Here is a 20428-nt window from a genome sequence, read left to right as displayed (position 1 = left end):
CAAACTATTGTTTTTAAAATCGTACCGTACCGGCCGGTATACTCTGTATCGGTACAGAAATTCTACATATTTCATACCAGTTCAAATACCGGCCAGTATCGACCATACTAGCCTATGTACCGGCTGGTATTTCGATCTTAATTTTTTTTTTCATTTTTTTAAATTAAAAATTTATTTTTTTATTCTTAATTTAGACTAAACTATTTATAATTTATATAAATATATATATATTTATATTTTAAAATATATTAATTATATTTTAAAATAATAATTTATATATCAATTATTTTAAAATAATATATAAAATAATATTAATATTGAAATATTTCATTTTAATATATTGACCGATATGATATTCGATACCGTATTCAAAATATTGTTTCGTTGAAATAGCTTGTCTCGGTTTATGTTTAGTATTTACAACGCGCAGAGTGGCTAACTACCCATCCTTATTCTACTCTGATTGGTAACACTGACACATCACGAAGGGGACCCACGTGGACGGCTGAGACGTTGAGCTCTCAACTGAAACAGCCAATCGCTCTACGACACGACTGTGCCAGCCCAGACGCGATCGCATGACGCATGAAGGAAGCGACCGCATCACGGCTCAACCCTAGTTCCTTCCGCCTTCCTCGCGTACGCACGCGCATGCACCAGACCCATAGATACAATACGAAGTCATACATACCCGATTCCAATCAATCACTTGCTCACACCGGCCTGATAACTCCAGCTTCAGCTACCAAAGAGCAGCCAGCCGCTCAATTCCTTTTTCCGAAAATAGCAGAGAAGGAAGTTTACGCACTAATCCACGACTCCCTCCAGATATCTGCCTCTCATTGATTTCGCTTTCTCATTACTAATATGTTTACGATCCCGTAATTTGCTATGATTCTTACAGCCTTTTAATTACGGTATCCTCATTGGTCGGTTTGACACGGATTCATGGGGTTTCTATCTGTTCTAACGGCCCGTATCTCCAACAAAAGCTGGAAGCCCGGGTTTGATTTCGATAAGGATATTTAGCGAATTTTAGTGCCTTTTTGTTTCCGTTTTAGGTTTTATTTAACAGGAAAGGAAAAATGAGGGTTTCGAAGTCTCAGGTATGGCAACCCTGCAAGAAGAAGAGGTCTTGATCCTAGAGCTCTAGAGAGAGCGGAAATTTGATTCTAGAGAGGGAGGGCCATTTAGTGGAAGGATTTTTGAGAGACACAAACAAAAAGAGAGAAACAAGTTTGTGAAGGAGTCCGATTCTGGAGTGGTGGAATTGCGCTGTGGGGGAGATCCAAGAGGGAGAATATGGCGTCTCGGTCGAGCAATAGCAACAGGACGCGCGTGGGGAAGTACGAACTGGGTCGGACGCTGGGTGAAGGCAATTTCGCCAAGGTTAAGTTCGCTCGGAATGTCGTTTCCGGCGAGAATGTGGCCATCAAGATTCTCGACAAAGAAAAGGTTCTCAAGCACAAGATGATCGGCCAGGTCTAACTCCCCATTTTCGTTAGGATTTTACTAATGATAGATGTTTTCTTTTTTGGTTGGATTAATCCCTCGCATTTGTACGGATTTTGTTAAAATTTATATGTTTTGAATAATTAAGCTTTTCGTTTTTGTTTAAAATCTTGGTTTCTCAATTTGGAGGGGTAATATTTGGTGATTGACTGTTTGGTTTCCTTGAAAATAACTAGGAACTTGGCGAAGAAAGTTTTGTTACTTTTAATTGAAAACAAAGCAAAAGTCAGCTTTGGCGAGGTGACAAAATCATCTTGTCATTCTGTGACCAAATACAATGTACAGGACCTATCAAGTCGTATCGAATTTATTATTATTATTATTATTTGTTCCTGTTACAAGGGAAAGAAGTAGACTTGCATAGCATTTTAGTTGGAAAAATTGTACTCTTGGAAAATAACACCTTGTTAAAAAAAAAGAATTGAAGAGACGTGGAACTCAGTTTATTTCAGTTTTATCCCGAATGGCTGAATAAAATTGCAAATTGATTGAATCGAGTTCTATTAAGTTTTATATGACTTGATTTTGAATCAAGTGTGTAGATGCTAAAAGATAATCTCTTGTAAGATGAACGGAGTCATAAATTTGGAAAATTTTGCGTATTATTATATTATAGTGGGGATGTGGCGATCAACTCTAGTTTAGGGTTTTCTTTTGTGTTTTGGGGGTTGGGGGGGGGGGGGGGGTGTGAATGTAATATTTTCTTACCATAGAAATTGCAAAAAAGAGGAGATATAAGAAAAAAAAGAAAAGAAGCAACATTTTGATTGCCAGATGAGTTCTTCACAGTTCACACCCTGCACTGGCAGTATGTGAAAAATGTGATATTTGTATGAATGTGGCCATGCAAAAATATTGTGGAAGTTTTTTTTTTTATAAGTAAAAAATATTGTGGAAGTTTTAAAGTTATTTCTTTCAGTTTGAATATCAATATGTCTTACATTAACTATTTTCTGACTGGTTTATCCTTTGCAGATTAAACGTGAAATTTCAACAATGAAATTGATTAGACACCCAAATGTTATCCGTATGTATGAGGTTAGAGAGCAGAGCCACCTCCTTTAATTTAATTTTTACCTTATCTCAATAATATGGCATGACTAGTCATTCAGTGTATTCTTCATGCTTTATTTTTAGTCGTTGATATTAACCTTTTACAGCAATCAATTTCTATGTTCTGGATTTTCCACATGTTCAGTACTTAATTATAATGTTTCTTGACTATCTTCTGCATCCAAGTTGATTTTGGGTAGTATTACTGGTGTAGGTGATGGCTAGCAAGATGAAGATATACATTGTTTTGGAATTTGTGACTGGTGGGGAGCTGTTCGACAAAATTGTAAGATAGTGGTTGTCTCCTACTGATGATTAACATATGCAATCTGTAATAAAGTGCCTAAATTACTTGTTCATGATACGTTAACGACTCTATATAATAACTGGTTTTTGCATTATATCTCTTGAGCCAGGCAAGTAAGGGGAGGTTGAAGGAAGATGAAGCTAGAAAGTATTTTCAGCAACTTATTAATGCTGTGGACTACTGTCATAGCAGAGGTGTCTTTCATAGAGACCTAAAGGTGTGATTCCTTACTGTTGTTTCTGCTATCCTTTGCCTGCTAATGTTTTCGGAATGTTAGCCCCAGTGTTTTCAAAGTTAAATAATTCAGTTGGAGGCGAACTGATCTGTATGTATTTTTTTCAACTATTTCAAAATGAAAAAAACTGATGTTACTTTCGTTTGTCATTTCACAGCCAGAGAACTTACTGCTTGATGCTAATGGTGTTCTCAAAGTTTCAGATTTTGGATTGAGTGCACTACCACAACAAGTTCGAGTGAGTATGAAGACTTAATGCCTTACACAAAAAGTGTAATTAGGTGTTTTCTTGCGTATACTTCCTGTGTACTTGGGAAATTCCTTTTGTTGTGTTTCAATAAAACCTTACTCTTACCTAGAAAAAAAATTGCCTTACACAAAAAGAATATCATAATAAAAGTTATCCAGAACTTAATATGAGAGGTGTTCGTGGCTACCGGCCCCTAGAAGCCTCACTTTTCAGTTTGATTTGTCTGTGCCAAACAGTCTGTTTTGGATTTTTGATACTGTGGAGAAGTATGAGGCATCTTTGGCATAATCAATTTGTGAAGGTTTTATGACTGATAATCTTATCCCTCTCTTTAGGAAGATGGGTTACTTCATACAACATGTGGTACGCCAAATTATGTTGCTCCAGAGGTATATTAGGTCTTGTTTCTAAGTGCAAACTACTATTTCTTAATCTTATGAACCTATTTTTTCATTCGCGCCCTACTTTTCCAGGTGATTAACAATAAAGGCTATGATGGAGCAAAGGCAGATCTGTGGTCATGTGGTGTGATTCTTTTTGTCTTAATGGCTGGATATTTACCTTTTGAAGAATCCAACCTCATGGCATTATATAAAAAGGTTAATTGCTCTCTGGCTCTCTGTTAACTCATACTTCCTAATGTACATGTGAAGGCAGTGAACTTCTTGTTACAGATGCAGATGAAGTAGGTCGATAATTTTCTACACTGTAAACAATTCTAACAAAACTGAGTAATAGCTGGTCAATGAAGTGGCGCGAATGTGGAAGCGATGCTTCTTGTAAGGCAACAGAATGGGGGCAGAAGAAAAATTGGGGGCCTTTGCCTTTTTTCTTTTTTGCATTTACGAAAAGAATAGAACATCTTTGCAAATGTGTCATCACTGTGGTCTTTTCCGCTTAAAACTTTTACCATGTGTGTCTTTTTGGTTGTGTGTGGTGATTGTATGATGCACAATTTACATTGTATGGTGTTGATAGGGCATTCTCTGTTCAAGTGTGATTTGAATGCATAGATCTTATTGCATTATTGTGTATCTTCTTGTCAATATGCTATGTATACAATACTCAAGGAAAAGAGCACAGGTCCCAGACAAATGATAATTTAGTTTTTTGTTTTAAGTGTGTCATTTGTAAGCCATGCAGTTGTAAGATTTGTGGTGCATACGTAGACAACATAAGTTCCTATTGGGGCTGGACTCTTGGGCAGTTCTAGTTTATCTGATCTTTTAAATGAGTGCTTGCTATTTTTAAAATATGAACTTTATATTCTTTGTTTATAAGGCTCCATAATCTGATCATTGATGTTTATTCGCTCTATGCTTGCTCTATGATCCATACAGATATTCAAGGCCGACTTCACATGCCCTCCATGGTTCTCCTCAAGTGCAAAGAAACTGATAAAAAGAATCCTGGACCCTAATCCCTCAACAGTACGTCATTGTCTCTTGTTCATTATTATTGTTTACAACTATGTATTTCTTTTGTATTACTTATCAAAAATGTATTTATTGCGTATTAAGTAAATAAAAAATGTATTTTTTGTGTATTTAATATCTGAACCAATCAAATGAAACAGCGAATTACAATTGCTGAGGTCATTGAGAATGAGTGGTTTAAGAAAGGATACAAGCCGCCTAGTTTTGAGCAAGCTGATGTTAGTCTCGCCGATGTGGATGGTATTTTCAATGAAATTGGGGTAAGATTCATGTTGTAGTTATATTGTTCTTATTATTGTTTTGGTTTTTTGGTTATATTGTGACTTTATAATTGCTGTTTACCATGGACAGGATTCTGGTGAGCTTATTGTGGAGAGGCGGGAAGACGAGCAGCCTGTGGCTCCTGTCACTATGAATGCATTTGAGCTTATCTCTACATCTCAAGGCCTCAACCTCAGTACTCTCTTTGAAAAGCAAATGGTATGCTTGACTTTGGCTGTGATATCTGACTTGGAAAAAGTTGTACTGGAGAACCTGATATTTCAACTGTCGACGCAACACCTCATATATATCACATGAGAAAGGATGATGATCTGTTGACCTAAATGCTAACTTAAGGCAATTCAGAAGGATGTGATTTTTTTCTCCACGTGTTACTTGGCTTGAGGATGTGATAATAGTACATTTTGTGCTCAAATTCTGTGCAGGTTTTTTGATATTTTCAAACTGTATGTGAAAATAAAGGCTGGTTGATACTTCAAAATAAGCGCTGATGCAGATAATCAAGAATAATTTTAGGGAAAATCACACAAGGCCCCAAACTAATATTCATTTTGCAATATGACCACCAAACTATCAAAATCGTCACTCAAAGATTTTAAGTTGTAAAAATAGAGGTAGTATAGAAGGTAAATGACAACTTTGATAATTTAGTGGTCATAATACAATCTGAGTGGTTGTTTAAACTGTAATTTTTCCATAATTTTATCTTTAAAATTCCGTACAGTTGAAAGAGCTAACTAGCTTGTCATTTGTTGTTGGATTGACACCTTGACATCAAATTTAAGAAAATTGCTGACAAGTCTATGGTAACCAGGGACTTATTAAAAGGGAAACCAGATTCACATCCAAATCTCCTGCTAAAGAGATAATCTCAAAAATCGAGCAAGCTGCAATGCCTCTTGGTTTTGGTGTAAAGAAAAATAACTACAAGGTTCAATACTCTCTTTTCCATGCAATTATTGTAATTATCTGCTTTTGTGAACTTTTCGATGACTGTCAATGGTTGGGTTTTGTACTCTTTGTCAAAATCTTGATAATAACTTCATGGTTAAGTTACTCATGCAATTGATGGGACAAGGTGCAGTAATCACAATCAATATTTCAGCATTTCCCCTCATGTTGGGCAAACTTCTTAATAAGTTGGCTCAACATGTGGATTTTTTTAAAAGTTGAAATAGGGTTAAAGAGTTGAGTGAGAGAACTCCCAGATTGTCGTTCTGATACTACTTTAAATTACCAATTACTCTAAAAGATTTAGTTGATGAGAAAATTTGTATTTAATCATTCAGTAAATATTTCCACAATGTCAAATATTTATACTGCATGATTGGTTGCATAAAAAAGGCAAAATAAAGTGTATTCACTTACAAAGTATAATCTTCTGGTTCCAAACGAGATTTGAAGGGCAGATGTATTGTATGAAAGTGAGAGAAACTGGAGAAATCTAGAAGTCCAACTTTAGTATTAATCAATCAAGTGTTCAATTGTCTTTCACTTCTGACAACCCCGCCACCCCCACAAGTTGTCCCTCATTTTTTACCTATCTCAGTTGAAGCTTCAAGGTGAAAAAACTGGACGTAAAGGTCATTTATCTGTGGCAACAGAGGTACATCTATTTAAATCCCCCCCTCTTCTTGTAATTTGTCCCTTAGAAGTAATTTGTCCAGAACTTTCTACAATTCTCTTTTTCAGATTTTTGAGGTGGCCCCTTCACTCTACATGGTTGAGGTTCGTAAGTCTGGAGGAGATACTCTAGAATTTCACAAGGTATGGTGTACAATATCGTTTGCACTTCGTGGCATCTACTAGTATAAAATTATTTATCTATTGAAATTCTGCCTCTATTGGCATAGGCCATGGTTCATATGCTTCCTCATCTAGTAGTGGTGATTTCTCTGCCACCAAGCTATCAATGCATGTGTAGTGCAGCCGATAGACTTCACCAAGGTCCTCGTTGCTTGCTTTTCATGGCTTGCGATTTTGGAAGGACAAAACTCATGGAACATAGGCCTGAGGGGTTAGTGATGGTAGTGGAGTGCTCTGGGTCTCTATTTACACGTACCTGCATCCCAATTGAAAGTCTCCCTCCATGTCATTCCCATACCAAGGATGGGCAACTTATCGGTGCCCATCCCCACAACATCTCTTCAGTAATTATAGATAATAAGTGTGTGTGTGTGTGTGTGTGTGTGGGAGAGAGTCTAGTGACTTATGTGATGGTTGTGCACGGGAAATAGAGTGAACCTTGGGTTTACAGTTACATGAAGTGCATGGAATTTTTGTAATTATGTAATAATTGAAGGGCAAAGTTAAAAATAGATGTGATGTGGCATGGGACAAGGCAACCTAAAGCTGTCACTGTCAAAACCCCATATTCATCCTTTCCTCTTTTCATTTAATCTATAGCTGTCCCATATGGTTTGAAGCAGGGAGGATGACCTTTGACCCAACTCATTGCCTCCACTACTTGGGGTGGCAATAAGCCTGGACATACAGGCCACTTTTAATCCTGGTATATGAGAATGATGAGATACGCATCAGGCCTGGGACCTAGCATGTGGCTGTGGATCTGGATTACTGTTTGAATTTCTGGGCCCATTGGGGCTTTTATGTCAGCCAAAAACCAAAGTCCATCCTCCCGCATGTGGCATGAACAGGACAGGCCAACTCTAGAATCGGAACATTTAGATATTGTTATCATTCCATCTTATGAAATCATTTACTTTTTCCTCATTAGCTCAAGTTTGCAATTGATTATCCCAATGTTGCAGTTCTATAAGAGTCTCACAACTGGGCTGAAAGATATTGTTTGGAAAACTGGGGATGAAGCAGAGGAAAGGAAAGGAGGTTAGTTTTCATTATTGGTGATTATTTTTATATTTCTTTTGACTTATAATCAATTTGCCAATGGTCTGTTGACTGTGATTCTTCTAAAAAAATATCAGTTTTCCACTGGAGGTTAAAGTATGCAAAATGTTTCTGATGCTTGGGAATTCTTGCATATGTGCCTCAAGATTTTTAAATTATTGGAGGTCATTTATGATATGTCAAACTTGGGCCTTGCCTAATTACATGGTTTAATAAATTCTTCTTACTTATATTAAAAAAAAAAAATTATGATATGTCAAACTGACATTTTTTTTTTCTTTATGGAGGCTGTCAGTTGACATGTAAACTAGCTAATGAATGGCCCATTTTCATATTTTCTAAGCCGATACCTTGCTGTGAATGGCCCTTACTTTTTAGATTTGACAAACGAGAGATTTTCCGACATATCACATTAACTCCCCCCTCCCCTCCCCTGCAGATGGCAGATCTTGGGGATGTTCTCTAGTATTATACATAAGCAAGAATTATGTGTTTGCTTTCCCTTGGCAATAATCACACAAGCAAATAACATTTACTTATTTTCTTCTATTGGTTGTAATTCTACAGGTGATGGACCTGATGGTGTTGTGGCATCTAAATAAGGGTTTTCTTTTGGCAGGAATATTGTGATACCTATAAAAAAAGAAGTAATATTGTGATTATATATATTTGTTTCTCTGGGTGAAATTGTTCAGAGTACTCAATTATGGACTGCACTGCTGTATCTTAATTGTGTCGCCTTCGCTTGAGTCCTTGACCCCCCTCATTCTGAACCCTATGGATGGTTGCCTAGACTCTCTTTGGATTAGACATTGCAAATATATCTGTACATACTTTCTTCTCCGTATGATTGGGTATTTTTGGTTCACATCTCAAATTTGTGTGAAAACTACTGTACTGTAGCCTAGATAGGTTGAGAGTAGATTGTAAAGGTTGGTTACATTTCGGAGTTGGGGGTCAGTAGTGTATAGCTGGTGGTTTGGCTTCGTTTTGTGGGTCTATTGTGTTTAATTTTCCTTTGGCACTGGGTATCCGGACCAAAATCCCGACTAATCCCGAAGTGTACATGTGGGTCTATTGTGTTTGATGTATTGGTGCTGCTTTTATACCTGAGGGGATGAGTTATGTATATGATGGATGATTGCTCTGTACGTGATCAGGTAAAGGGAGTCGTCTCTAAACTGGCTTTTGATATATACCTTTATTAACATCACTTCCATACATTTTAAAAACTCGCAATTTAATTTTTCTGTCCTGTCAAGCTTTAACGGAATAATATGCCACGCAGTCACAAGTCGAGATAGGGCATTTGCTTTTACGTGGTCTTGTTTGATAATTCTTGAAGTTGTATCTTTTTTTATAACTATTAATCTAAGGGTTGTTGAACACTGAAAATATTTAGGGACTCTTGGGTTTTTGCATCTTTTTGAATATTTGATAACTCTTTATTATGGATAAAAATGACGTTTTTTTCCTTCTGTTGTTCTTTTGACCATATGCTAAGATACTTGTAGACAGACGGCCTTTTGTCTAAAACATATGGTAAGACAATCTAACTACTTAAATATACAAATTATAATGATGTTTTGTGAAGTAGCGCTTAGAAACTCGAAGCAACGTGATGGATATTGTTGTTGAAGAATTCACTAGGAAAAAATCAATACGATAGACAATCTTAACTACAATAATGGAGTATGTGCTTCTATGTATACACATTCGGGTCCATGCCGGGAAATAAATATACACATGTATTTAATTTTTCTTGAACTATAAGCCCGAATCAAATAATTGGATAATATTCGGAATATGAGAGAGCAAAAGAAGAGGCAAAGGGCCAGATGACCTTCTACTTCAACGACATTCTTGTGCGAAAAAACAATCAGAAAGATGTAGTCCAAATACATGGTAGCTCAAGGGGTGGCCAGCGTGGGCATTTCTCTCGAGTTGAATAGTAATGTTTATTGTGCATTTTTTATGAGTCCATTGTTCATCACTATAACACGTCATCTTTTGATTGGATAATTAACTCGTTTGTAAACCAAAAACCATATCTTCTTAAAATATAAAATAGATAATTACAAAGAAAATATCAAATTAATTAGAAATATTGCTTAAAATATCGTACGTTTTCATTTACTGTATATAAATTGACATGCCATCGTGATCAAGTGCCTGCTTCTGCAACCAAGTGTGAAGTTGTAGCTGGTTCTTTTTCTCTAATTTATTTTCTTTGTTTTTTGGTTCTTGTTTGCTGTTTTCTTTTGTTCTTTTCCTCTTGAAAGATTGGATAATCTAAAAGTGCATGTACGAGTGTGAATTAACCATGAAGTTCACGGGTCATTGTTACCACATTTTTCTAGCATTTCATCCATTTTCTAGATGAACAGATATTGACCCAAATCCCTAAACTAATGCCTTTTGTGTTTTTCCTCTTGAAAGATTGGATAATCTAAAAGTGCATGTATGAGGGAGAGTGAATTAACCATGAAGTCCACGGGTCATTGTTACCCCAGTTTTCTAGCATTTCATCCATTTTCTAGATGAACAGATATTGACCCAAATCCCTAAACGAATGCTTATAGTTTTAAAGAACTCGGGTTCTTTTTGTATTTAATGACCTTTGTACTTTTATATCATTGTTGTTTCCGTAATCCAACTTTTACGGTGGAAGGAAGATTGACTAGCTAACATAATTGTAAAGGTAAAAATTGGTTAAAATTAAATGATAAGGTTTATCTTATCATTATTTGATTAAATTTGGATGAATGATAAGGTTCATCTTATCATTATTTGATTAAATTTGGATGAATGTAAAATAAGTATTGATTTGTATCTAAACAATATTGAATCTATCTAGAAGTCTTAGTTGTTGTTTAGATAAGTTTTTGAGGTTAAAATCGAGTTCTGGAAGATTGGTATTTATCAAGAAGAAAGCTGAACAGAGTTTAAGTCAAAAACAAAAGATATTATCGTGAAATGCTAGCAGTCCGTCGGAACACGTTTTCATGTCTGTTGCTAACCGTCAGCAGAGTCCTACTACGACTAGAACTCTTTTAAACAGAGTTTAGTCAATAACAGAAGATATTATCGCGAAATGTTAGCAGTCCGTCGGAACACGTTTTTGCGTCTGTTGCTAACCGTCAGTAAAGTCCTACTACGATTAGAACTCTTTCCAGACTTTCTATTTAAAGGGATTCGGTTTTGTATCTTTTCAAGGACTTCAAGCCACGAATTTTACAGAGGAGATTCTGAGCGTTTATGAGAGAAAATTCACTTGAGAATTTTCATGGGATTTTTCATATCTTCTTGAGTGTGATCGTGCTTTGAGTGTGAAGCAACATCGATTGGATTTCAGCCTCTAGAGTTCCAGAAAGGAAGTCAACATTTAAAGATCGCCAGAGGTTCTGGCTGCTACTGCGGTAGAAGACAAACGGGTCGTTTGTCTAGGCAAGTAAGAGAGTCGAATTGCAAAGGTTTTGTAATTGATTATTGCTTGTAATTGTTCTTCAAATAATAAGATTGACTTTCCTGGGTTTGGCTGCCCCGTAGGGTTTTACCTTTAAAGAGTTCTTTAAAGGGTTTCCCTTCGTAACCAATCGTTGTGTTTTGCAAGTTTGATTATTTATTTTAAAGTATTTGATTCGTTTCATAATTTTAATAATTGAGATCTAACTTATTTGTTCAAGAAAATTGGTAGACAATTTCGTGGTTTTACAGGGGTACGTTGGGAATTTCAATAATGTTGGGCGGCAATATTATATTCTTTTCCAATCTTTCATGCTTCATCTATTTTAATGCTATCTATGTTTAGCCATGAACAGATAGGTTTTGTGATCAATTACATGATTGTAATATTATGACAGATAAGTCAGAGAAGATGGACAAGGGATTTAATACTGCCAGATGCATCAAACACGCAAATAAAACAAACACGTTTCGACGAAATAAATGCATAATTTCTTGGTAAATTCTTGCTGCATGGATATGAAGACGATGCATCCCGACTTTATATATTGATTTGGTGTGTGGCAGGACAAGTATCCTTAATTCCTAAAAAAATATCATTAGCTGTTCATGCAAGTATTTCAAGAGTAGTATGGCTAGTTCCCACAACTTCGTCTCCATTGCTCATCTCTTTCTGTTTTTCTTCTTCCTCTTTCTGTTGGGACCTCCTTGTTTGGAATTTATCAAACACGCTTCATGCACCGAAAGCCTAACTGTCAAATGCTTAGAGAAGGAGAGGAAAACACTTCTTGCCTTCAAAGAAAGTCTAATAGATCCATCAGGTCGGCTCTCTTCTTGGGTTGGTGAAAATTTCTGTACATGGATAGGCGTTGGTTGTGACAACAGAACAAGACATTGTCAAAAATGGATTACAATTCGATGATCCTTTTCAGAGGATTTATCCCCCTTATATAGAACATATTTACATATCTATGTACTGTCTAGTTTGAGCGGGAAGAGCCCCTAAAATTACGCCTAAGGATTGAGATTACAGCGCCGTATGTAGCCTCCCTCTATTTAGCAGTGTTGACCAGCCTCCCTCTATTGCAGCGCCGTATGTAGCCTCCCGTATGGACTGTTTGTACATTGACAGCCCCCCTCAAATTGATGCCCGTAGATCAACAAGCATCAATTTGCTACTTAGAAAGCAATGTCGATGACGAGTGAGAGCCTTGGTGAAAATATCAACAATTTGGAGTTCAGTAGAAACATGTGGAAGAGTGATAATACGAGCTTCAAATGCTTCACGGATAGAGTGAAAATCGACTTCAATATGCTTCGTGCGCTCATGATAGACAGGATTGGCCGTGATCTGAATAGCACTCGTATTATCGGCATGTAGAGGTGTGGGATCGGTCTCAGAAAAATCTAGCTCAGCAAGCATACCTCGAAGCCAAATAATTTCAGAACAAGCTAAAGACATTGCTCGGTATTCAGATTGTAACAGCCCGCTAGAAATTCAATTGTGAAATTTCTGTTAACTTTAAGAACCTCGTGAAAACCCCATAAGTTTTCACGAATCCATTAATCATATAGGTTTTTGTCTAATTACATAGTTAGTGTTATTATTTACTATGGTATCAGAAGTGTGTTTTTGATTATTGGAGATAGTTAGAAGTGTCAAAATGTATTATGGTTTGTGCCATTAGACTCGGAGGGTTATTTAAAGTCTTATGGCGCAATAACATTTTTTCATATTTTCGGTCAAAACGTATGTTTAAAACTGTAGATATTATTGGATAAAAAGAAATATCTTGAGATAATTTTCATGAATATTATTGGGTAAAAATATTTTGAGTTGATTTTTATAGATATTATTAGATAAAATATTATGAGATAATCTTTTATAGATATTTTGGGTAGGAGAAAACTACACTCAACTCTCAACTCCAGCCTCATCTCTTCCATATCTCATCCATAATTATCTCCAGCCACCTCTCCCCACGAAATTATCTAATTACACCTTCCAATAAAAGATTATCAAACACTCTCTCTCGGACAGCTTTTAGGAGGTCTTTTGTACGCCCATTTCGAAGCTGTTGTAAGTGTTTTATCATAAATTCTCCTTCATATAAGTTGTTCCTTTTTGAGTCTAGTTTACATGGATATATTATTTGCCCCATTTGAAGATCATTTGGTCAGTCAAATATTATATAAACTATAGAAAGGTTATTCTGGGAGATAAACTGGAGAATATGTTATAGTTTGGAGTTTTTGACCAAGCTAATGGATAGATATTGGTCCGAAATTTTTATGGAGTATTGTTAACATGTATATGTGACTATTGGTTGAGGATTTTTGCATGATTAAAGGTTTTGATGAAAGATTTACTTAGATTTAGAAACTTAGAAACTGGAAGAAGAAAAACAGTTTCTGTTTTGAGAAAGTTTAACTCTTTGGTGGTCTAAACCTATTCTAATGACTTTAATAATTTTATTGGAGGATCCTGAGTATCTTATATACATGTTATATTATTATTTTGAAGATATTTGATGTTAGTTTCAAAGATATGAAATTTTATGCAAAGAGATATTCAAACAAGCCAAAGTATGGATATTCTTGGCTAAATTTATGTTTTGGTTAATTTCTAACCATGTGATCTTGAATTAGAAGCTTATATATGTTTTAGGACATCTTTTTAAACCATGTGATGATTTGGTTTGAAGATCATATATTTATAAGTCATAGATCAAGATATTTATCAAAACTAGTTGAGGAAAAAGTTTCTGTTTTTGGATTAAGTGTAAAACCAAAAACTCCAAATGTTATTTTGTGATTTTGGTGACTTTGGTTTGATGATTTAAAGCATGGTTGATGTTAGGATGATATTATGAATATGTTAGAAGTAAGATTTGATTTTTTGAAACTCTTGGAGATGTTTTGATTTAATGTCAAAACTTGTGATTCAAGTGCTTGGATCTTTTTACAAAAAAGTTTGGTGTTGATTATTAGCTTTTTCTAAATGGATGTTTTAAGTATGGTTTTGAACTTAGGATTGGAAGATGTTTGTTGCAAAATTTTGGTTTAAGCATGAGTTTTGAAGTTGGAAGGAATTGCAACAAAAATAAAGGGAAATGGCCTATGGATGTTTCAACCATAGTGTGTTCTTCATAGTTGTGTTTTGTTTTAAATTTTTCTGAGTTGATATTTAAGTTTAGGATAAAATTTACATGAGGAATGTAAATTTTAGAAACTTTTAGAGTTAGTATGCAAAATCCTTAAGTTATGGGTAAAACAGTCATTTTTCCACATGTAGAGAGTAAAATGAAAATTTTACTCTTTAAGTTAGTATTTTCCATATTTCAAATTATTAGTGATTTAGTTCTAACTTTTAGAATTACTAATTACAGTTCCTCGTGATCGCACTTGAAGTTTTATAAGAAACGCGGAGATCGAGGTAAGTTAGCTTTTAACTTACTAGCAGTCTACTGTGTATGTGTGCTAAGTAAAGGAACTACAGTATATGTATGTGTGTTATTATATATGTCATGCCATGCTAAGTTATCACGTAATTGTCTGTTATACAGAATTTATTCTGTCATCAGTTTTTATCTGTTACATAATATATTCTGTCATGTATCATTGTACGTTACAAATATGTCATGCTAAGTATGCCATCTATTACATGTATGTCAAGTCATGTAATATTCACTGTTGCAAGTATGTCATGTTAAATATGTTGTCTATTATATGTTATGCCATGTTACGAAATGTTTCTATCTCAAGTTGGTCATGTATTCTAAGTTATGTTCAAGTCACGTTATGTTACGTCAGGACTTCAGTCCTTTCGTATTCCAATTACATTTCATCTTGAGTACATTATGATGTGTAGAATACATGGGGCCACAACAACTGTGGAGTATGTATTTAACTACAATTGTGATGCGTAAAATACATGGGGCCACAACAACTGTGGAGTATGTATTTTTCATGTTAAGTCAAGTTTGTGTAGAATACATGGGGCCACAACAACTGTGGAGTATGTATTTACACGTAGAATACATGGGGCCACAACAACTGTGGAGTATGTATTTTTAATGTTAAGTCAAGTTTGTGTAGAATACATGGGGCCACAACAACTGTGGAGTATGTATTTACACGTACAATACATGGGGCCACAACAACTGTGGAGTATGTATTTACACGTAGAATACATGGGGCCACAACAACTGTGGAGTATGTATTTTTCATGTTAATTCAAGTTTCAGAGCAAGTTCATGCTAAGTCAAGTTTCAGATCAAATTCATGTCAAGTCAAGTTTAGTTCACGATTCAATTTAAGCTATGTCAATTATGCTATGTTGTACGCTAAGTTATACTTTAATTACTTATGAATTTGATTATGCATTTATGCTTTTACTGTCATACATGCATCATTAGTCTGTATGGAAGTTTTTTGTTAACTTGCTGAGATTTGTAATCAAATCTCACTGTGGTAGTCCCAACTACCATTCCCCCCGAATGGTAGATCTTGTTACAGGACCTGAAGGAAGATCAGGAGCTGACCAACTAGATACAGTCGACTGAACGACGGTGCGTCGTTAAGGTTAATATAGTAGTTAAATTACTACTTGTACGATGGAGTTGCATCTCCAGTACTTTTAGATCATAACTATTTTGGAATAGTTCTGTGATCTTAGTTATTCAATGTATCTTTATATATGAAGTATGTTTTAAGTATTTGGGATATTTTAATTTGGTGCATAGTATTGCTAAAGAAAAAAATTATCCGCTGCGAATATTGCATAATGTTAGATGCATGTTAGGATTATTGCATCTTATATGTCATGAACGGGGGCAGGTAACCTTGTGTTGTATGTCTCGACGCTTCAAATGTCCGCCAATCCCAAACGGAATTTGGGGGCGTCACACAGATTCTGTAGATGACTTAGAAACTCGGTCTTGCTTCTTACTCTTCCAAGAGACCAATGCATTACCTAAGAATACACACCAACCAGTGATGAAGCGACGTGTATCCGCACAACCAGCCCAATCAGCATCGCTATAAGCAGCCAGATGAGTCGAGTTGCCGGCTGGGAAGAATAAACCACGAGCAGAAGTGCCATTAACATATCGTATGATCCGACGAACAGCAGCCAAATGAAGATGACGAGGAGTCTGAAGAAACTGGCTGACTTGCTGTACAACAAAAGAAATGTCGGGTCTAGTAATAGTGAGATAAACAAGGCTACCCACCAACTTTCGATATAAACTGGGATCAGAAAGTAAGTCACCCTCCTCTTTGCGAAGCTTGACATTTAATTCCATAGGAGTATCCACAGAAGTAGCCTCCTGTAGACCAGTTGTAGCCACCAAGTCACTAGCATACTTATGTTGACTGAGTGAAATACCAGAGGGACTACAATGCACTTCAAGACCAAGAAAATATGTGAGAGATCCAAGATCCTTCATATGAAAGGACTCTGAGAGATGAGTCTTGAGCTGGCCAAGTAAGACAGAATCGGAACCAGTGATCACAATATCATCAACATAGACTAAAAGAACAACAATACCCATGTCTGATTTCCGAAGAAACAATGAAGTATCATACTTGCTCTGCTTGAATGAAAATTGTAATAAAGTTGTGCGGAATTTATCAAACCAAGCCCTCGGAGCCTGTTTGAGACCATAAAGAGAGCGACGAAGCTTACACACATGTGAAGTCAGAGAGCTGAACAATCCCGGGGGTGGCTTCATATAAATACACTCTTTAAGATCCTCATGAAGGAAAGCATTCTTAACATCCATCTGATGTAGTGGCCAATCACTGGAAGCAGCAAGAGCTAGAATCATACGAACAGTAGTCATTTTAGCCACATGAGCAAATGTCTCTTCATAATTGACACCATATTCTTGATTATTCCCTAGTGCAACAAGCCGAGCTTTGTAACGATCTAAACTTCCATCAGATTGGATTTTGACTGAATAAACCCATTTGCAACCCAGAGGAACAATGGTGGGAGGACATGGCTCAATGTCCCAGGTGTGGTTGGCCTCTAAAGCGTCAATTTCTTCCTGCATAGCTTGTCGCCAACAATCATGCTTGACAGCTTGTGAGTAGCATGTGGGAATATCAAAATTGGATAATGTAGTAGTAAGAGCAGAGGCAAACCACCCATACCTATCCGGAGGTACTGATACTCGAGAAGAGTGACGTACCAAGTGCTCTGAAGGTGCTGCAACTGATTGATCCTGGAGCATGGTAGGATCAGATATTGGTTGAGCCACCGGAAGAGACTGTGAGTGGGAGCGTCTTGTATACACAATACCTGGTTTAAAACGGGAGCTGACTAGATGAAGATCTGAGAACTGCTGTTCAAAAGATGGGAGGACCACAGTAGAGGAAGAAGGTATAGAAGACACAGGAAAGAAATGTTGATTTTCAAAGAAAATAACATTCCGAGAAATGCGCGTACGATGTAAAGTGGGATCATAGCAAACAAATCCCTTTTGACACACATTATATCCCAAGAATGCACATCTAACAGATTGAGCAGATAATTTATGTCGCTCATGAGGAGGTAAATGGACAAAACATACACAACCAAAGGTACGAAGATTATCATAACTAGGTTGTTTAGCAAACAAGCGGAAATAGGGAGACTCCATGTGTAAGACTTGGGAAGGTAAACGATTAATCAAGTGAGTAGCAGTTTTCAGAGCCTCAACCCAGAACATGGATGGAACAAATGATTCTAACAAGAGTGTATGTACCACATCAAGAAGATGACGATTTTTGCGTTTGGCTACTCCATTTTGTTGGGGAGTAGCAGGACATGAACGTTGATGAATAATACCTTTAGAAGCCAAGAATGCCTGAAACTCAGTAGATAAATATTCACCACCAGAATCTGTGCGTAATGTTTTAATAGTCGCAGAGAATTGATTGTCAATGTACGCAAAAAAACTCAGTGAAAGTACGAAAAACCTCAGATTTAGAGCGAAGAAAATAAACCCAAGTGAATCTGCTATAATCATCAATGAAAGTCACATAATATTTAAATTTTTCACGTGAACTAACCGGGGAAGGTCCCCAGACATCACTATGGATAAGATCAAAGCAGTGAGAGGCTCTACTAGCGTGTAACGGAAATGGAAGAATTTTACTTTTACCAAGTTTACAAGAATCACATTGAAGAGATAAAGAAGAACGTTCTTCATTATCAAGAAAACCCGAGTGCAATACATGAGATAAAATCTGAGCATTGGGATGTCCTAAACGACGATGCCACATCATACTCAGAGTTGGAACATTATGACAAGTAAAGGACTTAATAGACGAAACTGAAGAAAGTAGTGGAACAGGTAAAAATAGTGGAAATAAACGCCCCACTTTAGGTTCCTTCGCGATCGGCTTCCCCGTTACCTGGTCCTGCACAACACATCCATCACCAGAAAAGTGAACAGCACAGTTGTTATCAACTAATTGACCAACAGAAATAAGATTTGTGGAAAGTTGAGGAGCAAGAAACACATCAGTAAATTGAGAAGAGGCATCTCCGATAGCAGTTATTGGCAAGGCACTACCATTGGCAGTCTGAATGGCAGATTGACCAGCATAGGGCCGAACATGACATAGAGCAGTAGGAGTATTCGTCATATGATTAGAAGCACTCGAGTCTACATACCAGAGTTTAGTTGTATTTTTACCTTGAAACCCCATTGCAGATAATGCCGAAATTAGCATTTGTTGCACCATTTCTGGTGTACAGTAATTTGTTGCAGGAGGTGCAAGATCGGAGGAAGCACCTGAGGAAGAGCCATGTGCTACAGAAGTTTGAAATGCGTGAGCCTGACGATTCTGGGGACGTATACGACAGTCTTTGATAATGTGACCCTTCTTCTTGCAATAAGAACAGTATTTCTTAGGACAATTAGCAGCAATATGCCCGTATTCCTTGCAGCAGAAACACTGTAAGGTGCGAGAATGAACAGGCGGTCCTCGTCGTTGAGCAGCATAAGCCATAGGAGGGAACCCTGAACTTCCATGAGAGTGTTTCAGAGAAGCTTGAGTACTGAGCCTTTGTTCTTCACGAAGTAACTCACCAAAACAAACATCAAGAGAAGGAACAGGCGAGCGATTCAGCAGAGAAGATCGAACAGATTCATACTCGGGGCGAAGTTTCATAAGAAACTGATCACGGCGACGAGTCTCGTGAAGACTTTGAATAGTGGAAAGAGAGGTAACAGGAACATCCGCAGTAATCAAATCAGAATATTCGTTCCAAAGAGTCAGAAAGGCCGAATAATAGTCTTGAATGGAACGACTGTCATGAGAAAACAAGGCAATCGTATGCTCTAACTGAAAACGACGAGCACCATTATCTTGATGATATACTTTCTTTAAGTAAGTCCACATGAATTGAGCAGTACGATGAGGCCGTAAGTGGGTGATAATATGTGGCTCAACTGAGCCAAGAAGCCAAGACATAATTCGAGCATCAAGCACATCCCAATCCTTGGATTTATCAGGATTAGATGCACAATCAGTGCCATCAATATGCCCCCAAAGATCTTTTCCTTTAAGAAAAAGTTCAAACTGAAACGCCCATGTAGAATAATTATTTCCCGAAAACTTAGTACATACAGGTACGGAGTCCATATTAAAAAATTAAATCCGAGAAGAAAATTAAATGGAACCCGAGATAAGACTAATAAATTATATCCCACGGCAAATCCATAAAAAAATGACCACGGTTAAAAGGCTAAGAAATTACGAAGTGCTTTGGAATAACTAGCAAGGGATCAGATCAAAACAAAGTTCTAAAAACTTTTCACCTCAACCCAAAAGATTTATTCACGCAGGTTGATATTCTCTGGACAAGATGGATCAACTTTTTAGGTGTGAGTCAATCAAATATCTTCAACTTTTGACTATTACTGTTTCTGACTTTATTGAAACTTGCAAGCATGGATTTATCTATATATTCCCATGGCTGAGCAAGTGAAATTGAATCGAGTTCAATAATAGCATGTGAACAA

General features: G+C 36.6%; 1 protein-coding gene across 2 annotated transcripts; it reads left to right on the top strand.

Moving 5' to 3' along the window:
• The first annotated feature begins 538 nt into the window (after positions 1 to 538).
• LOC122276345 (CBL-interacting serine/threonine-protein kinase 23-like) lies at positions 539 to 8790 on the top strand. 2 transcript variants are annotated; one of them, XM_043085988.1, is made up of 15 exons: positions 542 to 1482; positions 2488 to 2550; positions 2780 to 2851; positions 2982 to 3089; positions 3265 to 3345; positions 3693 to 3746; positions 3831 to 3956; positions 4698 to 4787; positions 4934 to 5053; positions 5145 to 5273; positions 5890 to 6006; positions 6625 to 6681; positions 6768 to 6842; positions 7847 to 7922; positions 8511 to 8790. In XM_043085988.1, exons 1-15 carry the CDS (start codon positions 1303 to 1305, stop codon positions 8543 to 8545), a joined length of 1383 nt encoding a protein of 460 aa, XP_042941922.1. In that variant the 5' UTR covers positions 542 to 1302; the 3' UTR covers positions 8546 to 8790. The 2 variants fall into 2 exon arrangements, with proteins under 2 accessions (XP_042941923.1, XP_042941922.1); XM_043085989.1 differs by lacking the exon at positions 6625 to 6681 and having other exon boundaries at positions 539 to 1482.
• Positions 8791 to 20428: the final 11638 nt, after the last annotated feature.

Source organism: Carya illinoinensis, chromosome 9 (genome assembly GCF_018687715.1).
Source record: "Carya illinoinensis cultivar Pawnee chromosome 9, C.illinoinensisPawnee_v1, whole genome shotgun sequence".
In the NCBI taxonomy this organism is placed as follows: Eukaryota; Viridiplantae; Streptophyta; class Magnoliopsida; order Fagales; family Juglandaceae; genus Carya; species Carya illinoinensis.
This window is presented reverse-complemented; position numbering and strand designations above follow the sequence as displayed.